This window comes from Labrus bergylta, chromosome 4 (assembly GCF_963930695.1).
Source record: "Labrus bergylta chromosome 4, fLabBer1.1, whole genome shotgun sequence".
Classification (NCBI taxonomy): domain Eukaryota; kingdom Metazoa; phylum Chordata; class Actinopteri; order Labriformes; family Labridae; genus Labrus; species Labrus bergylta.
In genome coordinates, this window is record NC_089198.1 from 32107227 (window position 1) to 32127584 (window position 20358).

Sequence of the window (20358 nt, forward strand, 5' to 3'; positions counted from 1 at the left end):
ATGTTTAAAGTCACAATTTAAAGTACTTATAAAAGTGCGTGCAAACTCTTGCACTGTCTAACTTGCAATGTTTTGGTCCCATCACTTTGCCAGTTTGTACATCACAATTAAGACAGTGATGAGTACTGTCCTATGAACTTGTCTTATTAAGTAGATGTGCAAAGATTTATTTACAATCTAAAATAAAAGACCCAATATTTGGTTTTAACATGAGTCCCTCCTCTGACAGGGCAAATAGCCAATCACATTTTAGGATTTTTAGGGTGGCCAATCATTATATTTATTTGTCAGCATTCTGTATACACATGGCTAAAATAATGGTGCATTCATGTGGTGTCAGACACGTCGGAAAAACAAGTTTCCGAGTTGTAAAATGCCTGCTCAAGTTGGAACAACAAACAAAGTTGGAAACTTGGAAAAGAATTAGGTGCCCGACTTGCTGACTTTAAGTCAGAATCGTCATCACATGGGGGGCAAAATATGTTTTGTTAATGTTAACATACTTTTTCATTTATAATATAACATTTATCAGTTTCATTCCACAGATCTTCTTCGTAGCATTAACGCTGTTGGAGAGTTTTTACAACATTCTGACTTTCTGAACTGAAATCACTTGAATACACTGAAGTTAGAAGAACGACATCGCAGCTTGGAAACTTCAGACCACCTGAGCAGCACATAAATGCAGCAGAACAGTAGAGGTAAGTTCATCCATCGATCCATTATCTATACCACTTGTTCTGTTGGGGGTTGTAGGCGGGCTGTCATTGGGTGCGAGGCATTGTAGACGCTGAAGGGTGCCCACTTCCCCTTCAGAAATCAAGTGTTTACCCAGAACAAAAATACTTGAATATGCAGAACAATACTGCTTCTAATGGCTGTATTTATGAAAGAGCTCCCTGAAGATAAGCTTTGTACAATAAGTGACAGGTCTGAAGTGATTCTCCTGAATTTTATTCTGATCAAGAATACACAGACTGGAACAAAGTTTGTAAGACATGTCACTCAAACCAAAACAAAATGATCATTTTATTGAGATAGAGTCTGTATAGATGTGTGTCTTTGAAATGTCAATAAATCCATGACATCATTCATCTTTATAATAGAGTTTGAAAGTATTAAGAAAGGGTTGTATAATATCATGAGTTCAGTAACTGAACACAGACATAACAGTCTTTATATTTCTATTCTGCAGCCACAACACCACCTCCTCTTCACTTCCTCTTCACTTCCTCTTCTCTTGCTCACATGCGCAGGCCAGCTGGCAGATCTCTTCATAGACCGCCTGCTGGTACTCATGCTCACCTGTCACTTCATCTTCACAATCTTTCTGAAGTCGTCTGGGTTACAGAGGTCTGTGAAGGCAACCCATCCACTGGTGTATCACACCCTTTCTCTGCCCCCTCACTTCCCCTCTTCTCCTCCTCCTCCTTCTCGCTCAGTTGGCCATTTGACCGAGATGTGGTAAGACTTAAGATCCTCCTCTGATACAAAGCCAGGGGCACAGCTCATGAGGTCGTGACCTCTGAATGACTTGGGGAAGGCGATGACATCACGGATGCTGGAAGAGCCGACCATGATAGAGACCAGCCGGTCCAAACCTTGAAGAGAAGTGAGCAGGAAACGTGTGAAAAAATACAAAATCATTCAAACTTTAAAGCACAAGAACTGTGCTTATCTCTAGTCTAACTACATATCTTAACCTTTGATTTACAGTATGTTTGCTCTGCTCAGTGCATGAGAGCTACTTCATCCCTGACATCAAATCCTAGAATGTCTAGAGAGGAAAGAATGTCATCAAATCAACATCAAATCCCACTTTCAAATCCTCAAGTTGAGTCTTTGGCCGTCACTTATTTGGCCATATTTGGATGAAAGAGTTGATATGCATCGTTAGGTTTCTATCCTGGTTGATAGGTCATCATGGTCATCATGGTAGGCATCACTGTTAGCCATGTCCTAAAGCATACCCTGCTTTATCATCTCCTTGATTTATGTGGGAACATAACTTACAAAATGAACATCATGCTGCATTGAAGAGGACTTGAAACTATAAATTGAGACCATAAGCTCGTGAGGAAAATGTTTAACGAGATAACAAATCAGACGAGCAATAGGTTCATCTGTTTTCATGTCATGATAACCCCGATGATGTGCTGGATCTCACTGCCCATCAATCTACATGCTTGAGTTGTGGAGGCCTTTGGGGGCCATGTAGTAGAACAGGTAGTATATCAATCAGTCACCACCTGGAAGATCACATAGACAGAGCCTGGATCTGTTGAAGTGGTTAATACTGTGTTGGTTGAGGTGGTCACTAAAGGCCATGTGGTAAGTTATGTGACTGATCTGTAGGTCATGATAAGGGGGGAGCGGTTTGATCACTAAGGGCTTATCTTATCCCTTTCATTAAGGCACAACAATCTTACTACAACTACTAAAGTCGAGGCTCAAATCTAAAGGAGACCGAGCCTTTGTGATCAGAGCCCCTCGACTTTGGAACAACCTGCCTGAGGAGATAAGGCGGGCAGAGTCAGTGGCATCTTTTAAATCACTTCTTAAAACTCACTTTTATAAACTTGCTTTTCTGTGATTTCTCCTTTAAAGATCTATCCCTTCCTGTATTAATATTATTGATTTTAACCTTTTTATCTTTCTCTTCTTTAAATGTTTTAGCCTTTAAATATATTCCTTCCTGTATTTATTTTACTTCTCTTAGTCTTTTTAAATTCCTACTCCTTTTATCATTTAACTCTTCAGCTCTCTGTTGCTTTATTCATTTAACCAATGTCCTCTTTATCCCTTCTTTATATCTTCATTCTGTGTTTACAGCCTGTGATGTGATGTCGTCCCACTCTCCCTCAATTTTAATTTTGTTCTCTCCTGGTTGATTTTAAACTCATTTTCCTTCACTGTACTGAACTGCCTCTCCATACCTGCCTGTTGAATCTGTCCTATTCCTGTTATTTGCATTTTTACAATTTTGCCCTCTCTGTTTGGCCCCTCTGTTGATCTCTGTTCTGTTGTTGTGTTGCTGTATTTGCTTTGTCTGTCACAGCACTTTGTAAACATTTGTTTTTAAAGGTGCTATATAAATAAAGCTATTATTATCATTATTATTATTATTATTATTATTATTATTATTATCTTGGCTTTTTTTCCCTCAAATAATCAGATTTTTCTGCAACCAGTGGAGTCTCATCCTGATTACCTCTAGTAAGAATGTAGCTTCAAGGCATTTCAAAATTGGCTTCACTCTTTTTTAAATTTATTTTCATTATTTTTGGGTGGTTGCCTTTATTTTGACAGGACAGCTGTAGAGAGACAGGAAATGTGGGGAGAGAGAGAGAGGGGAGGGAATTAAATGCACCAAATAGCGATCAGGAGTCGAACCTGCGACCAGTGCAACATTAGTGTAGCCTGGACACCTGCTCTACCAACTGAGCTATAAACCAGCACCCCATTTCTTTTCTTTTTTTGTAGCTTTTTCTTTCTATATTTAGAGGACAGGACAGTGGGTACTGGGTAGAGTGGGACATCAGGGGGAGAGAGAGAGAGAGTAGGTAATGATATGCAAGAAACCTGCAGAGGGACGGAATCGACCCCAGGCTGATGGTTTCACTTTTAAAACCACTGAGTGTATTGTGTATGAGAGTACTGTGAAGTCCATTGCACGTTTCCCACTTGGACATAAAAGTCTAACTTCTGTTATTTGTGTGTCGCAGCTCATTCTCATGACATGTCACATACCACATTTAGAAATAAAGTAATTGTGAAAGTGAGCTGCATGCTGTGGTCAGCTGCAGAGTTGACCTTACCCAGAGCTATGCCTCCATGTGGTGGTGCTCCGAAATCAAGAGCCTGGAGCAGGTGAGAGAGAAGACTGGGATCCTCCTGCAGCAGAATCAAAATAATCAAACTCTGTAATGATTAGCAATTTGTTCAAGTGATTCCAAATGTAAAACACACACTGATAAAATATAAAAAAACAACTGACCCTGAGGATATTCTTCAGGACATGAAGCTGCTCTGAGGCCCTGTGGATGCGGATGGATCCTCCTCCTATCTCACAGCCATTCAACACCAGGTCGTAGTGCTGACCGCGCACCTGGAGGGACGGAATACAGCCCAGAAGATTAAACGGATCACACATGATGACGGATTATTACTTACTAAATGTAAAACATGGTCACATAGATGATAAGTGATGATAAATATGTGGAAATATGTCAGTGAGATTTACTGTTCTGTTTCGTGATGCTGTAACAAAAATGTATTGTGATATGCTTTGTACGGTGTAAAATGAATTGTTAAGGAGGATCTACAATGGGGCTGACGGTGGCTGTGTTTGCCTGCAGCCAATTTAATTTAATTTTAATTGTTTTTGAATTAAGTGTTTTGTTTTGTTTTAATGAATACTTTGTGAAAGACGGGCAGCTATTATAAGATTAGTCTTCTTTCGGCTCCTTTTCATTAAAAATTTGAGATTTTATGTTTGTTTTTTCTTAACTTTATTGTTTGTTTGAATGAAATAAAATTTACAAATAAAAAAAAATAAAAAAAACAAGAGAGTCTTTAGCCGTTTTCACACATGCACTTCTGAAACATTTCTAGAGATGGACTGCCCCTGAAATCCTCCTGATCTGGTTGGGTCTATGCCTGTCACATGGGGGGCGGGGGGGGGTCTCCTGAGGCAAGACATGGTTTATAAAGAACGATGCAGAAGCAGCAGACAAAGCTTCATACCAATGCTGTGTGTAGTTCAACAGAATCCCATTATACTAAAAGAGCACAGAAAAACATACTGACAAACAGAAATCGTAGCAGAAGCAAGCAGACAATCTGTGATGGTGTAGCGATTACAGGGAATAAACGCCACCACCCCCTCCCACTCACACGATGCAAGTTCTCCTGATTATATCCTGCTGTGTTCTAACATCAACTCACTCACTCTGCAGAATAACACTGGCTGGAGGAGAAACTCTAGATAAAGTCAGAGTGATAACTTCTGATGTTTGCGTTCACACATGCAGCTGTGTCCTTCAGGAGTTTTGTGCAGGTGTGTGATCAGGGCGTGTGTGACTACCTTGTGTGGCTCTGTGTAGAGTAACTGTGCGTCCTCCGGCAGAGGAGCGGTAAACGGGTGATGGGCTGACTCCAGCTGCTCCGGCTCGTTTTCTTTTGGCAAGAATAGAGGAAAGTCCACAACCCACAGGAAGTGAAAAGCCAAGGGGTCACGGACTGAAACGCCGCCAGACTCCAGCAGCTGTGCACACTGCAGGCGGAGACGCCCCAGCAATGGCCGCTGACAGGATAAAGATGGAGAGACAAAACAAGGAATGAATAAATAATAAAAAACATTACATTCACTTTGATGTTTCGGTCTTACTGTTGAAGAAATGACTAAGACTTGACACAATAAGACTCAGTTGACTCAGATGGCTTACGTTGATGAAAGTTTATAGATAAGATGAATACTCATGAGGAGACATGATTCAACATCACACTTCTGTTCTCGTGTCTTGCTCAACCACATCTCCCGAACTTGTCGAAAGGCATCGCATATATCCAAAAAGACACTATCATTACCAGGGTCACATTGACCCACCTAGACTAATCTGTGACGTCAATAACACTGGAGCAGACAATAAGTCTACCAAACATCCTTAGAGATATCAGGAAGAACAGTTGACACTCTCTAAGCTGTACTTGGTGTTCTAATAACAACTGAACTCTGTCAGGTCTGACTGACATTAGAGAACAGTGAATAAACATAGTGACATCTTTACAATCTTTAGAATCTCTACATCTTTACATCTTTAGAATCTAAATAACTACAGACATTCCACCACACTAACATAATGTCTGTGTCTTACCACGGTGTGAAGGGAACCAGCTGCTACCAGCAGCAGGTCTCCTGGGCTGGCTGCAGTCCTCTGCAGCAGCTCGTCTGTGGTCGAGGCAGACAGCAGCTTTTTAAGAGGAGACTTCAACGTCCCGTCTGCTTTGACCAGCACCACACTAAGCTCCTTTAGACGAAAATAAACACAGATGAACACAAAAGGCACACTGAGAATATGTGGATGGATAAAATAATACTGCACGTTTACAATAAAACTTATTTGGTCCTATATGAAACAAAAACAATTCCCTGCTACTGACAGAGTAGTTTAGTTCATTTTATGTTTGAATAGAGGACTGGGCTCAGAAATGTGACACACATAACACAATCCCAAAGATGGAGACACAATTTTGGGTCCACATTCACTTTTTAAGATTCTGGTTGAAATTGTCTTTAGGTCCTGACAGACATTAATAAGTCATGTTCTCTGAAAAAGGAACAAAGAAAATCCATCATCTGTATCAGTTTGTAAGTCTGTAAAAACTTTGACCAATGTCTGCCACGAGGTACCAATCTGATGAACCAATCACACGCCTCCCTGTCTGCCTGCTTGTTCTCTACACCATGCATGCACGAGCCCACACTCAAAAGCATGAGCTGAGGTCCTCTTCTGGACCGACGGCACTTGTGCATGTAAGTGAGGGGGCGTGGATTTTGTGGGAGCACAGAGGGGAGGGGGGGTGCAGACAGAGCACTGAGGGAATGCTACTTTCAAAATCACGCTAGTTTTTGAAAATTACCAACCCTGCCTTTAAGCTAAAAAGTATTAACACCTAAAGATGTTTTGTGGCTTTCACAGACGTCTCTGAGTAATGTTTTCATCTTTGTGGTCTTCAAGTCTCCATGAAGCAGAACATCAGGAGTAACTAACTGCAGTGTTGTGGTGTATTTTCTACTGAAATGGGAGAGATCCAATCAAATGACAGAAGGCGGGACATAATGTCGTTGGGATGGATTTGATTGGATCGTTAGCTTTGACAGTTTTATAATTGGTTGAAAATGAGTTAACGTCCCTGAGTGCAGGATGAGTCATCAAACATTTGAAATGTTTTACAGGACGATAAAATACAGATATTATGATGTTTAAATACTCTGATAAGTCTTTATTGAAATAGATTTGGCAGATAAATTAATATTTAATAGGAACGCTGAAACCGGGAAAATATATTTCTCATTTCATGCAGACTTTAAAAAAGTATTTTTTTGTAACAGGTCGACTGCAGTGGTTTGCAGAATTTTAACAAGTGTTACATGAAGTCAGGTGAAAGAGAAACTATCTCTGTGTCTTGCGTCCACTCATTCTTATATATTATTATCCTGATTTGTTTCTTTTTTAATCTTATTCCTTGTACCTATTATCATATTTTTTATTATGAGAACAAATGATTAGAAACAGACATTACATGAAATGGTGTAAAAAAAATTGAACTATAGAAGTGAAGAAAAGTGAAAAAGAGGAATACTAGACGTACCTGACCAAACTGAGTCTTTGCCGTTTGTTTCAGGGTTTCCAAATCTTTCCCAGCCAAAAGTTTCTGAAGTCAAACACGAGAAGAAAACATCATTCACCAAGTGATGGGCTCAGCTTCTTCTCAGACGTTTACTCAAAGAGAAACATTTATTATCAGGTGAAGTACTTCACCACGTCAGCACAGGCTGCTTTGGTGAAATGGTTTCATCCTTACCGCTCCACTGGGGACGCAGACGGCCTGAACGGAGCCTTCTGGTTGGCTGAGAGCCGATCTGAGGAATTCAACGTCTGTAGAAGAGAAGACGTCACTGAGGTCCATCAGCTGGACAGACACACAGAGAAAAAGAAGAAGAGGGCGGGATTAAGACAGAGTGACAGAGATGTGATGATACCTAACACAAAGATGATAAAAACTCCAAGTGAGGAATCAGAATATTTACAGTTTGTATAATCTGGTTAAAATTCCTACATCACATCCACATTGTGTTCCTGTGTTTGTGCTCGTGCCAAAGTGCACTTCTTCAAATCATGCCAAGGCTAAGTACATGCACTATGCTTAAGAACGGTACAGAGCACTCACACTAGTCAAACAAACATGTTAAAGTTCCCCTTAGTTTAACTCTCTTTGTGAAGCATGTTGTTAGCCTCAGATTTCAAACCACTCCACGTGGATTTATTCTCCAAACTGTCTCACATCATCTTTTATTAAATAACCTGTTTGAGAACTCTAGACTGGCTTTGTGTAAGTTTCTGCCCATCTTAATCTATCATGAAGATATTCAATCAAACTTTGATGAATGGAGTAAATAACTTAAAACCATTATTCATTCAACCTTTATTTATATTCAAAAGATCATTGAGGGGCAAACCCTCATTTATAACAACATCGAGTCATTACAGAAATAATTAAAAAACAGACATTAAATCAAAAAGAAAAACAGGAGACTGATAATACAAGACTGCTAAAATCAGTTTAAAAAGTCTAAAATGTACTAAGATAATTAAATGAGTACAGTATTAACTGCAATAAATAAACAGACTTATGTAAAACAGTTACAAACAGAGGCTGGGAGGCTTAAAATCAGGTTTCTAAAATTCCCAAAAGGTGAAAGTTCATTTCCCTCAAGAAGATGCTGTATGCTGCAGTTACCTTCATAGTGAATCTGGTATCAGGCTTGTCCACTCCGTAGTCCCTCATGGCCTCTTCATAAGTCATGGTTTGAAAAGGAACTTTTACGGGACCTTTCTCTGCTGGCCAGGAGGACTGGATCAAACCCTCCACCAGGGACATGATCCCTGCCTGCTCCACAAAAGACATTTCTATGTCCACCTGGGAGAGACGACGAGAGGACAAACATTTACACCAGATGAAAAATTGAAAGAAGTCCAAACTCATTCAGGAACAAGAAACCATTTTAAACATCAGAGGACAGATATCAAGATAGAGCCAACAGGGTAATATATTCACATGGTTTAATGGGTAGAAGTTTGGGAACCAACTTTGACCTTGTTTCCTTGTCAGAGTATTTCATCTATCACTGATAACATGGATATGAAACTGTCTGAGTACGTCTAGAAGTACCCACAGTCACAGAGAAGCAGCTCTTTGACAGTGGAGGAGGGTGAAACATGAAGTTACCTGGGTGAACTCCGGCTGTCGGTCTGGTTTGGAGCCTTCGTCTCTGTAGCACCGAGCTATCTGGAAGTACCTGAAGAGTGACAGCGAAGGACAAAGATTCACTCTAAGCTACAAGCATGGTCAATCAGGGAAGGGAAAACATGTCACTGCCATAACAACACAAGCATCACTCACATTATTACTATGACTGGAATAACAAAACATGTTTGTTCCTTTTGTTAGTGCCAGTGCTCACCTGTCGACTCCAGCCACCATCAGGAGCTGTTTAAACTGCTGTGGACTCTGAGGTAGAGAGTAAAACCGGCCGGGCTCTCTGGATGGAACCACAAACTCTTTGGCTCCCTGAAACACAGAAAATCAGCAAAGATCACATCAGTGTCTAGTTTGTTTTCAGCTGCTAGAGAACAATTTGTCCCTGATTATTTAAGATACCATACATTGCCTGTTCAATAGAGTACTTTCACAATGTTGATTCTGAAAAAGTGATCTAAGAGTAAAACAAAATGTAAATGTGGTCGTAGTGAGGGGAGGGGACAAAGTCATATTAAGTCAACGTCTGAGGGGAGGACATCAACACCTTATCTTTGGACTCGTTCAATAAACTTCTCAAACACAGTCTGTTCTTCCCAGCCTCCAACCTCCCTCCATCCGTCTCCCATCCTTTTGCTTCCTCTCAGTTTGATTTTTCTTTTGTTCTTTGTCTGGTCCAAACACCATGCAAAGCCTCCTTGAGTCCCTTGAAAGGCGCTATATAAAGTCCAGTGGATTATTATCATTATTATAATAATAATAATGTGTAAAAAACAAATCCACTGGACTTTAAAAATGTATTTTCTTCACATGCACTGTGAGATTTTTTTCTCATAGTCCACTACACAGCTCCTACATTGCACCTTTTGTACATTTTGTGTTATTTAATTTATTTAATTTATATATTTGACTCTGTGTAGCTGAGCCCATTAAAACAGTAAAGACCTTCTTACCCCTGGTGTTCTTTTAAACAATGTTGGAGTTTCTACATCCACAAAACCTGTAAATGAGAAAACAGTTCATTAAAGCCACACTCAGGAGCCACTGGCCCTGGAGACGTTTGATCATTACTGGTAAGGGAAGATAACCTTGTTGTCTTTACCATGCTCTTTACAGAGATATTCCCTCATCTTCATCACCAGCTCAGATCTCAGGCGGAGGTTCTGCTGCATCTGTGAGGACCTGAGGTCCAGGTAACGATACTGCATCCGCAATGACTCTGATTTCTGTTCAGAAAAAACAAACAAACATTCATTCATCATTGCCGTGAATGATATTGATTGCATAAGATTTGTAAATGATACATACTCCTTTCCCCATAGGAAACTCACCTTGACAAAGTCTTTAATCTCAAAAGGTAACTTCTGGCACACGTTGAGAATCTCCACACTCTCTGCCAACACTTCGATGTCTCCTGTGGGCATGGCCTGTTGGTGTGCACACAGCAGAGAGAGAGGAGGGAGGAGTAAACAAAAAAACATTTTCACAACTCTGCCGAAATGCTGCATCTGAGTCGACTGAACATCCCTTTACTTTTCTTTATGGTCTAGTGATGAGGATTTGTGTTCACCTGCGAGGATCAGGATTCTCCTACTAATACAGGAAATAAAAGGTACATGGACTTCAACTCGTACAGCGCTATTCTAGTCTTCTGACCACTCAAAGCGCTGCACATTTTGGACTTTTTGTGCCTTTAATTTAGAGATAGGACAGTGGATAGAGTTGGAAATCAGGGAGAGAGAGTGGAGAATGACATGCGGGAAAGGAGCCACAGGCTGGATTCAAGCCTGGGCCGCCCGCTTGGAGGACTACAGCCTCCATACATGGGGCGCACACTAACCACTGCGCCACCAGTGCCCCAAACGCTGCACATTCATACGCCAAGTGTCTTGCTCAAGGACACATCGGACATGTGGCTGCAGGAGCTGGGGATCAAACCCCCAACCTGCCTGTAGGTAGAATCTACCCACTGATCCACAGCTTTTATACTTCTACACTGTCATCAAACTGCTTTGTGTTTATGTTGACTTATAAAACATGCAAGGTGTCACACTCGTCTACTTTCCTACGCCTTCTCATAAAAACTAACAGCAGAGTTCTGCAGCTCTGTACTGCCCTCTGCTGGACAAACAACACAACATGTCTCAAACCTTTTCAAAGTTTATCTGTGCTCCATGTCCTAATATAAATAAGATGGTCTGGGTTTTGACAGGGAGTCATTAATGAACACAAACCTTGTTCTCCTGTCCAGCTGGTCGCGGTCTGACTATCCCCGTCACCATGACGACAGACTCAGTTGTGAGATCACGACTTTTGTGTGATCCGGCCGACTTAAAGCAGAAAGAAAAAACAAAAACCTTGAGTTCACATGTTGCTTATTGAGAGCTTTATCGTTTAATGTTGTGATCAATTGTTGTTGTTCTTACTTCTTCCCGAGGAATCAGAACTTGAGCCAAGCCGCTAAAATCTCGCAGGATGACAAACAGATCTTGCCTGTAAGAGTTAGAAACATTAAAATAAATATTAAACTGTAAGAAAGTAAGGTTGCCAAAAAAAACAACCAGCAAGTAATAAATGAAAACACAGCGATCTGTAGAGGTGAAGAATAAAAATGCTCCAACGATATACACAGTGTACACTTAAACAGCGTGCAGTAAGCCGACTGATTTGAATGATTATTTTGTTTTATGAGTGATGCTGGAAAGAGGTAAACATGCACGCTAGACAAACAATAACAGAGGACAATAAAGAAACACAGCTGACAACACTACAAATTAAAATGCCATAAACACTATGGAACATCCTGTTAGTATTAAAACTTCATGTCTAAAATATAATTGTCTCATCATAGTAAGAAAACAGAATAGTAAAAACATTACCTGAGGTATTGGACCCATCCACACAGCGTGACCTTCTCCCCCACATGATGTGTCCGGAGTTCTCCACAGGTGTGACTCCTGAACGACAGACTGCTGGGACCTGGAAAACAAATACAGCCCACATCATGACCAGTGAAGAAAGCTGTTAATCGTTGTGACTGTGTGGTCCAACAGGTTCAAAGGTTATCTTCCACATTATTGTCCAAATAGAGTGTGTAAAGTTAACAACTGAAGTCTTCTGGGGCGGCTGTGGATCAGTTGGTAGAGTGGGTCGTCTCTTAACCTGAAGGTCAAGGTTCGATTCATAAATATACATAATCATTATTTTACATGAGTTCTTGGGCTACGTTCAACTTTAAATTGATCTTCATTTAACTATTGCACGAGCCTGGACGGTGATTAGGTTAGGTTAAATACCAGAGTGTCCAGAGAGGTGGCATGATTCGCCACCTCAAAATCCTAGACACAGATTGCATTGTCAGAAACGAGACTTGTGCTGCGTTCATGAGCTCCTCTGATGGTCCCAGTTTCTGAATTGGGAAGTCGCTCTTCCGACTTCAGTGTGTTCATGAGCTTTCAGTTCAGAAAGTCTGAATGTAGTACAAACAACAACAAACAGATGCTACAAGGAAGATGAGAGGAATGTCTCTGTTATAAGTTTTGTTTGAGCTAAAATCAATAAAAAAAATTATCTTTATATTAACTAAACATTTCTTGCCCCCCCCCCCCCCCCCCCATGTGATGACGAATATAACATAAAGTCGGCAAGTCAGGGACTTTCCAACTTGGAAACTAGTTTTTCCGATGTGTCCGACATCACATGGCTGCAGGGTGTTGTGTTCACATCAACTATTGAGCTGTGTGCAGCAGAGTGCTCGTAGTTGTTATGGCATTTAAATGTTGCACATTTTCTATTTTATTAGTTATTAGTGAAGAAAAAAATAGTTGCATGTCAATTTCATAAGACCACACGAGATCGTATGAGAGGAGAGACTTCATCAAAAATGTAAATAATCTCCAGCACAATGTGGAACTTGTTAATACTTTTAAATAGCTAATAAAAAAGTTTGACTGTCCTGATTTAGAAGAGAAAAAATTAAACTGAAAGTCCGAGGCACTCTGATAACAATTAAAAATCCTTTATTCATCAGGGATTGTCCACATGTGTCGACTCTACTGGGGCTTCGTCAGGACATGATTGATAAAGATGAGACAGGTGCTTAAATAGGGTGTCATGTGATGTCAAGGTCACATGACACATTTCAAACATCTGATTAAGATGTAAACAAACACAGCGACTCATATTGTGACACAAAACTATTTCAGAACTTGTTTAGGTACGGTAGGATGCCATGAAAGAATAAGTTCAGTGCAAAGCACACACATACAACGTTACAAAACTGTCAGAGACAATGCATATATAATTAAATAAAAGCAAAGTGGAAGAATAAGCACCACCAGGATCACTTCATTATGTGTTGAATCATAGAAGCAATACTATAATGATGGTAAACCCAAGACTGCATGGAACTGGAGGTGGAAAAACACAGTTCAAGAAGCAGTAAGGCCTAACACCATCAAGACAAGATAATACTTTTGTCAGCAGCGGCTGACACAACATCAACAAGTAACACAACCTCCATCCTTTTCAGTCAAAGTAAATGAGTGGAGATGGAAACTGTTAATAAAGGATCTTCATTCCTGAGTGTGTGCACACAGACTTCAGAAGTTGGGCCACACCAGTCAAAAAAAAGTCTGGACACACCCCTGCCAAGTTCATCTATACAATCTGTAAAGAGTAACTCACAGTAATGACATCATCACATCAGTGGGTCGTGTTCAGTACCTGTGGTGTGAGACTTAGACCTGTTCAGACTGTGTGAGCAGCTCACATGTCTGAGTGAAGGTCTCTGCAGCAGAACACGTCCTTGGCTCGGGCTCAAAGTTGAGCTGTCACAGCAGACAGTGTGAGCTCTGACTCCAGCCAGCACCCTGTGCAGCAGATATCTGCTTCTTGTTGCCATCCGATGTCCGGACTTCACAGGTGTGATCGGGCCGGTGTGTTTTCTGAATCAGTTCTTCTGGTCGTGGTTCCGCCTTCACGATCCTCCTGAGGGGCTCTACTGACCCTCTAAACATAAGGATGGACTCTCTAACACATCTTACATCATGTCGTTGCACATCCATGTGTGCATGAGTCCTCTCTACGTCAGAGGATGTGACGTCAGCCTACCTTCAGACCAAAGTAGTCGATCTGGAGCATCTACTGCCTAAAGGGGGCGGCACTTACTTACGTTGGACGTAAAACACTGCTCCCCTGGACTGAACTGTCGTGCTTTTAGAGATTACCCCAGTCCAGGAGATTACCAGGAAGTGTCTTGTTAGTTCTTGAAGTTGCACGTTGTGTGTGTGTGTGTGTGTGCAGACATGTCAGGCTGCAGGCTGATGAGAGCCATCAGAGTGAGTGAGTTTGGAGCTCCGTCGGTGCTGAAGCTCTGCTCAGATGTGACTGTCCCTCATCCGGGACACAGACAGGTGAGTGTAAACACAGCTCTCAGGTTAAAGTTCAGCCACAGTACACACTGCAGAGACTTTATTCTAAAGCTCTTTATATCGCTTTCAAATCATCAAGTTATTGAAAAATCTGTCACTTCAAAGTAAACTCAAACAAAAGTGAACTGAAAGCACGTTTTCTGAACAAAAGGAGATGTTTCTGTACTAATCAACAGCATTAATTCATTATGTGTATTCATTATTCCGGCTGATTATAAATCCATGAACTATACATTATGTGATGGATGGGATCTTGTTTGCTGTCCGGGTTTTCTTGTAGGACAAAGTGTCTCTGACCGGAGCTCATCTAACAGTGTTTCTGAATCAAACTGTCTGGATTATTGTGAATATAAAAAAACATCAGATTCAATTGTATTATTCTTATTAGTGTCATTAATCACATTAGTCTCATTTTGGTCAAAGTACAACAAGTTTTTTTTATGCAATTAAATGTTTCTCCTGAAAACTGAGCGGTGTGAGTCATTTAATGAATAAATAAAAGATCTAAACGTAAACATAAACAACTTTAAGGTGTTGTAATGCATCTTCACTGTTAGCTTACAGTGAGTCGTATGATTAAATAAAGGGAAGATGATCATGTTTTTTTTTTTGTTGAGTCATTGTGCTGAACACAAAAGTCCTCTCTGTTCTGAAACTGGACTGGAACTCACTGAGCAGGAGGTTTATTACAGGGGAGTGTGTCTATGTTCCCACATTTCCTTTTTCATAAATGTGTATCAGGTAGGGTTAGGGTAACTCACCATAACCCTACCCTGTGGGAACATAGGGCTGACCCCACAATTAGCAGGTGAAGTGATCGGCGGCTTCACAGCCCACAACATTACAGGACAGCCGACACAGAACATGTAATGAGTATGAAAAGTGTCAGGTATAACGAGTGATAAGGATTTAAAAAACCATCCACTGTCCACGTTAAAATAGAGAAACATATAGGTAAAGATTTTGTTTATTGTGCTTGGCTTGGACTGTTGCTGTTGCTATTGCTATGATTTGTCTATTTTGAATACCTTTTCCATATGTGCAGGGGTGCCATGGGTTTGGTTAGGTGGGGGTGGGTGTGGGGGTTTCATACCATGACTGATATGGGCCCAAAAAAGATTAGAACAGTAATTCATTTATTTTAATAATTATGTTTTTTCATTATTTCCACATATCTCTGTATATGTGTGTAAGTGATGTATTGTATTTTTCTTGATGGTTTGATTCACAGCTCGTGTGTGTGTGTGTGTGTGTGTGTGTGTGTGTGTGTGTGTGTGTGTGTGTGTGTGTGTGTGTGTGTGTGTGTGTGTGTGTGTGTGTGTGTGTGTGTGTGTGTGTGTGTGTGTGTGTGTGTGTGTGTGTGTGTGTGTGTGTGTGTGTGTGTGTGTGTGTGTGTGGTAGGTTCTGATCCGTGTCCAGGCCTGTGGAGTCAATCCTGTTGAGACATACATCCGGTCTGGGACGTACTCCCGTAAACCTGCGCTGCCGTACACACCGGGCTCAGACGTGGCTGGAGTGGTGGAGACTGTAGGAGAAGGAGTCAGTGCTCTGAAGGTGTGAATGGAAATCATTGTTCATGGAACTACTCGAACTATTCAAATGCTGTGTAGCTTTTGATGTGTCACTGAAATGTACCAGTTTATGCAGGAATAATGAAGATGTTATTAAGAGTATGCAGTGTAAACAGAAAATCCTCAAGTGTAGTGAGCATTAATATAACACATACAATCTGTTTCAGCCCTCACATTACTGTACTGATCTCTGATTGTGGGGCTGGATGAGAGTCTGTGTTATGTGGGGGGAGGCCGTCAGCAGAGGGAAAGAAACCGTTCCTATGGCTTGAGGTTTTGGTCCTGATGGACCTCAGCCTCTTACCAAGGGGGGAGGGTCTCAAACAATCTGTGTCCGGGGTGAGAGGGGTCGGCAACAATTATGAGTCTTGTGTAAATCAATGAATCTAATATTTGTGTTTCATGTTGATTTGTAAAGTATAAAAATAGTATGTGAATGCAAAAGAACAGATTATTATCATTAAAGTCAGGGTTGGTCATTATCTTAAACTAGCATGATTTAGAAAGTAGCATTCCCTCAGTGCTCCGTCTGCACCCCCCCTCCCCTCTGTGCTCCCTCTAAAGCCACTTCCCCTCAATTACATACACGGACCTACAGAAGCGTACCTCAGCTCATGCTTTGAGTGTGGACTCGTGCGCACATGTGGTAGAGAACGAGCAGGCAGACAGGGAGGTGTGTGATTGGTTCATCAGATTGGTACCTCATGGCAGACATTGGTCAAAGTTTTTACAGACTTACAAACTGATACAGATGATGGATTTTCTTTGTTCCTATTTCAGAGAACATGAGTTATTATTCTGTCAGGACCTAAAGACAATTTACACCAAAATCTTAAAAAGTGGATCTGGAGGAAATGACCAACCCTGACCCTGCCTTTAAGTTAGAGACACTGATAAAGATATGAGGCTGGGGAGAGAAATGTGCATTATAACATTCACTTTGTGAAGTAAAGAACATTAACATTGTTGTTAATTTACTGCTCTGTGTGCCTTTGAATTGCCCCCCGGGGACAAATACATTTTTTTGAATTGAATTGAATTGAATTGAATTAAGTTAACATAGACATGTTTATATTGTACATGTGTGTTTTCCAGGCGGGAGACCGTGTGTTCACCACCGCCACAGAGTCTGGAGGTTACGCAGAGTACGCTGTAGCAGCTGAGCAGTGTGTGCACAAACTGCCCGATGCTTTAGACTTCACACAGGGTGCAGCCATAGGGATCCCTTACTTCACTGCTTACAGAGCTCTGGTGCACAAGTAAGACCAAGACACTGTGAAAGTCTGGTTTAGTAATAATCACACATGTTTTGACCTGATGTGTTCTGCATTGCAGAGCCCACGCTAAGGCTGGAGAGACCGTCCTGGTCCATGGAGCCAGTGGAGGGGTACGCTCTGTTTCACCCCTCTTCTCTGTCTTTCATTTTTAACCACATGTACACACTAAAGTGTTTGTGTGTGCGTGTGTCTGAGTAGGTTGGTGTGGCAGCTTGCCAGCTGTCCCGCGCTCTGGGTCTGAAGGTGTTGGGTACTGCGGGGACACCAGAGGGAATGAAGGTGGTCCTCAACAACGGAGCTCACCTGGCCTTTAATCACAGAGAAGAGGGCTACACAGACAAGATCATGGTATACACATATACACATATACACATATATACACACACACACACACACACACACACACACACACACACTTCAGGAACACCAGAAAGAAGAAACGTGTCTAGAATGAAGCTCAAGAAGCTAACAGTAATGAATTATATTTTTTATTTTCCTTATTCCTAATCTTAATCTTAGTAATGGCAGCTGGGATATGATGTGTTAATGTGTGTGTGTTTGTGTGTTACAGGAGGCCACAGAGGGCAGGGGCATAGATGTGATTGTGGAGATGCTGGCAAATGTCAACCTGAGTAAAGACCTCCAGATGCTGGCCCATGGGGGTCGTGTTACGGTCTGTGTGGTTACATTCTGATCTTCTTAACGGGAGTCCTCTGAACACTTTGAGTTTTTCTCTTTAGAGATATTCTCACAGCTTTCATGGATGACCTCATGTCAAGCTTTAAAAACATTACACCTGTCCTTGCTCCCTTTCACTAGTGGCGTTTTAAGAAATTATTTTAAGGTCTTATTGTTTGTTTTTTTAAAGACTGTTATGACCAGGCTCCACAATATATCAGTGATCTGCTAATAAAGGTTACCTTGACCTTGACCTTGGCCTATGAGCTTAACCACTGCCTGAGATCCTCCACCAGGGCCCTGCTGGTGGTCCCTAAAACTCGAGTGGTCACTAAAAGTCACCAGACTTTGCAGTCGGGCTCCACAGCTGTGGATCTGCCTGCCTGGAGATCACGGACAGGCACACTCACTTTTTTTAAAACTCACTTTTGTTAGCTGACTTTTTCGTACCGTTTGCTTTTTTTGTACAGCTACTTTTAACCTTGGGAGTTTTATGGATCAGACACCAGATTTCTACAGCAGCTCGTAGCATCACAGCTGCCTCTAGTGTAGCACTTTGTCTCTCTCCCAGCTGCTGTATTGTTTGAAGTCATATCGCAGTGTAGCTCATTTTAGTGCATTTTTTAAATTCTTCTTTTTCATCTTTATTTCTTTTCAGATCGTTGGCTCCAGAGGACCAATAGAGATCAACCCCAGAGACACCATGATAAAAGAGAGCAGTGTAACTGGAGTGGTCCTCTTCTTCGCTACACCGGTACAAGGCAGTGCCATCACATGAGAGACGATGTACACACACCTAGTGGATGCATACTTAGCAGAAACATGATGACGAATGTCTGGTCATTTTAAAAGCTGTCATAAATCAAGGCTCCATGAAAAGTTGAAGAACTTAATTATTTATTGTTTTGTACTGCAAGCAACAGCCAATCAGCATGCTGCTATCACTAAGTTTAGACTCTACCTATGCTTACAACACTCATGTTTATATTCCTCCTTCAGGAGGAGACGAAGCAGTGTGCAGCGCTGCTCTATGCAGGGATGGAAGCTGGTTGGCTGAATCCGGTCGTCGGCTCCAAGTACCCGCTCAACAAAGCTGCCCAGGCTCACCACGACATCATCGAGTCACCCGGGGCTGCTGGGAAGATGGTTCTGATCATATGATCCTGTCACATGTTACCATGTCAGGTGTTGATCCTCATAAAGCACGAGACCCCTCTGGACCTGTCAGAGCAAACCATGGTTATCATTAAATATCAGAAATGACCTTTAAACACTTTTAACACCTGATTAAACCTTTGTAATCATCACTGCCAATATACAAAACATGCACAAGAATTGGGGCACGCTGGTGGCGCAGTGGTAGGGCGCGCGTCCCATGTGTTGAGACTCTCATCTCAAGCGGTAGGCCTGGGTTCGCCTCCACCCGTGGCCCCTTTTCACATGTCATTCCCCGCTCTCTCTCCCTGGTTTCCAACTCTACCAAAATAAATCTTTAAAAAAAAGAATATACAAAGTATATACAATCTCAAAGTTATCATTGATGTCTTGTGTTTTCCAGAATTAAAACTGCTACCTTGAAGAACTTAGGCTATAATGTTATTCACTGATTCTGATTGGTTCTCTGCTATCTTTGTTAGTTATGGACGTTTCCATGTTCATCGTAGACGTTCATGAGAGTCTGACTTTGGTAAGTTTGGGATTAGACTCGAAGTAGGTTGGGCCATCCAGAAGGACCTTTAAAAGTAATATCATCCGTAGTAACTTTTAGTGCTGTAATGACATAACAATACAAATCAAATTTAAGTCAGAGCAGGTAGTTGGAATTGTTTTGTTTTTTTCAATCAGCCTGCTGCTTTTGTACACATGGCTAATAATGTTTTGGAACATAAACACAAAATAAAAAAGGCTACAGAGATGCTGCAGTGCAGTGTGGGTTCATCTACTAACAAACTGTTCACATTACGAACAGTAGAAGTAGAGCATTTAAAGAGAATGTTTAATATTCATCTCTGCAAACGTTAAACATACACACACAGATGTTTTCCTATTACACATCAGTCAAGATGCCACCATTTATTTTACAGCAATGGATGATAAAAATACAAGTACTGTGGGATAAAAATATGAAAAACATTGCTTTGCTGTTTCAAACTCCTTCCCTCAGGCAGAAGGAAAAAATAAAGTAATGGAGCACAAATGGTAACTGGACTTGGGCTTGTTTAGCACTTTTCTAGTCTTCTGATTACTCAAAGATCTTTTACACCACAGGTCACACCTACACATTCACACACTGATGGTAGAGGCTGCTGAGTAAAGAGTCCATCGGTATTAACTCATCCATTCATACACATTCACACA

The 20358-nt window shown here is 41.2% G+C and overlaps 2 protein-coding genes across 2 annotated transcripts; one reads left to right on the forward strand and one right to left on the reverse strand.

Annotated features, from left to right (window-relative positions):
- Nucleotides 1–933: 933 nt before the first annotated feature.
- Nucleotides 934–14093, reverse strand: dars2 (aspartyl-tRNA synthetase 2, mitochondrial). The gene is made up of 17 exons (XM_020629808.2): nucleotides 13768–14093; nucleotides 11922–12021; nucleotides 11469–11535; nucleotides 11277–11372; nucleotides 10374–10469; nucleotides 10145–10268; nucleotides 9996–10042; nucleotides 9248–9354; nucleotides 9013–9082; nucleotides 8524–8703; nucleotides 7588–7695; nucleotides 7375–7437; nucleotides 5877–6029; nucleotides 5087–5305; nucleotides 3998–4108; nucleotides 3819–3894; nucleotides 934–1601 (listed from the first exon to the last, which is right to left on the reverse strand). The coding sequence occupies exons 1-17, from the start codon at nucleotides 13943–13945 to the stop codon at nucleotides 1405–1407; spliced, it is 1992 nt and encodes a 663-aa protein (XP_020485464.1). The 5' UTR covers nucleotides 13946–14093; the 3' UTR covers nucleotides 934–1404.
- Nucleotides 14094–14204: 111 nt separating this feature from the next.
- On the forward strand, nucleotides 14205–19915 carry cryz (crystallin, zeta (quinone reductase)). The gene is made up of 8 exons (XM_020660945.3): nucleotides 14205–14456; nucleotides 15876–16028; nucleotides 17141–17304; nucleotides 17381–17432; nucleotides 17521–17670; nucleotides 17894–17995; nucleotides 18659–18754; nucleotides 19000–19915. The coding sequence occupies exons 1-8, from the start codon at nucleotides 14349–14351 to the stop codon at nucleotides 19159–19161; spliced, it is 987 nt and encodes a 328-aa protein (XP_020516601.2). The 5' UTR covers nucleotides 14205–14348; the 3' UTR covers nucleotides 19162–19915.
- Nucleotides 19916–20358: the final 443 nt, after the last annotated feature.

Bases quoted from the DNA above. Each gene is read 5' to 3' on its own strand.
- cryz (XM_020660945.3), top strand. From the start codon at position 14,349: ATGTCAGGCTGCAGGCTGATGAGAGCCATCAGAGTGAGTGAGTTTGGA. The intron at 14,457-15,875 runs GTGAGTGTAAAC...TGTGTGTGGTAG, and splicing joins CTCATCCGGGACACAGACAG to GTTCTGATCCGTGTCCAGGC. The intron at 17,996-18,658 runs GTCTGTGTGGTT...ATTTCTTTTCAG, and splicing joins CCCATGGGGGTCGTGTTACG to ATCGTTGGCTCCAGAGGACC.
- dars2 (XM_020629808.2), bottom strand. From the start codon at position 13,945: ATGGCAACAAGAAGCAGATATCTGCTGCACAGGGTGCTGGCTGGAGTC. The intron at 9,083-9,247 runs GTGAGCACTGGC...GTCACTCTTCAG, and splicing joins ATGGTGGCTGGAGTCGACAG to GTACTTCCAGATAGCTCGGT. The intron at 8,704-9,012 runs GTAACTTCATGT...CGTCTCTCCCAG, and splicing joins GACAGCCGGAGTTCACCCAG to GTGGACATAGAAATGTCTTT.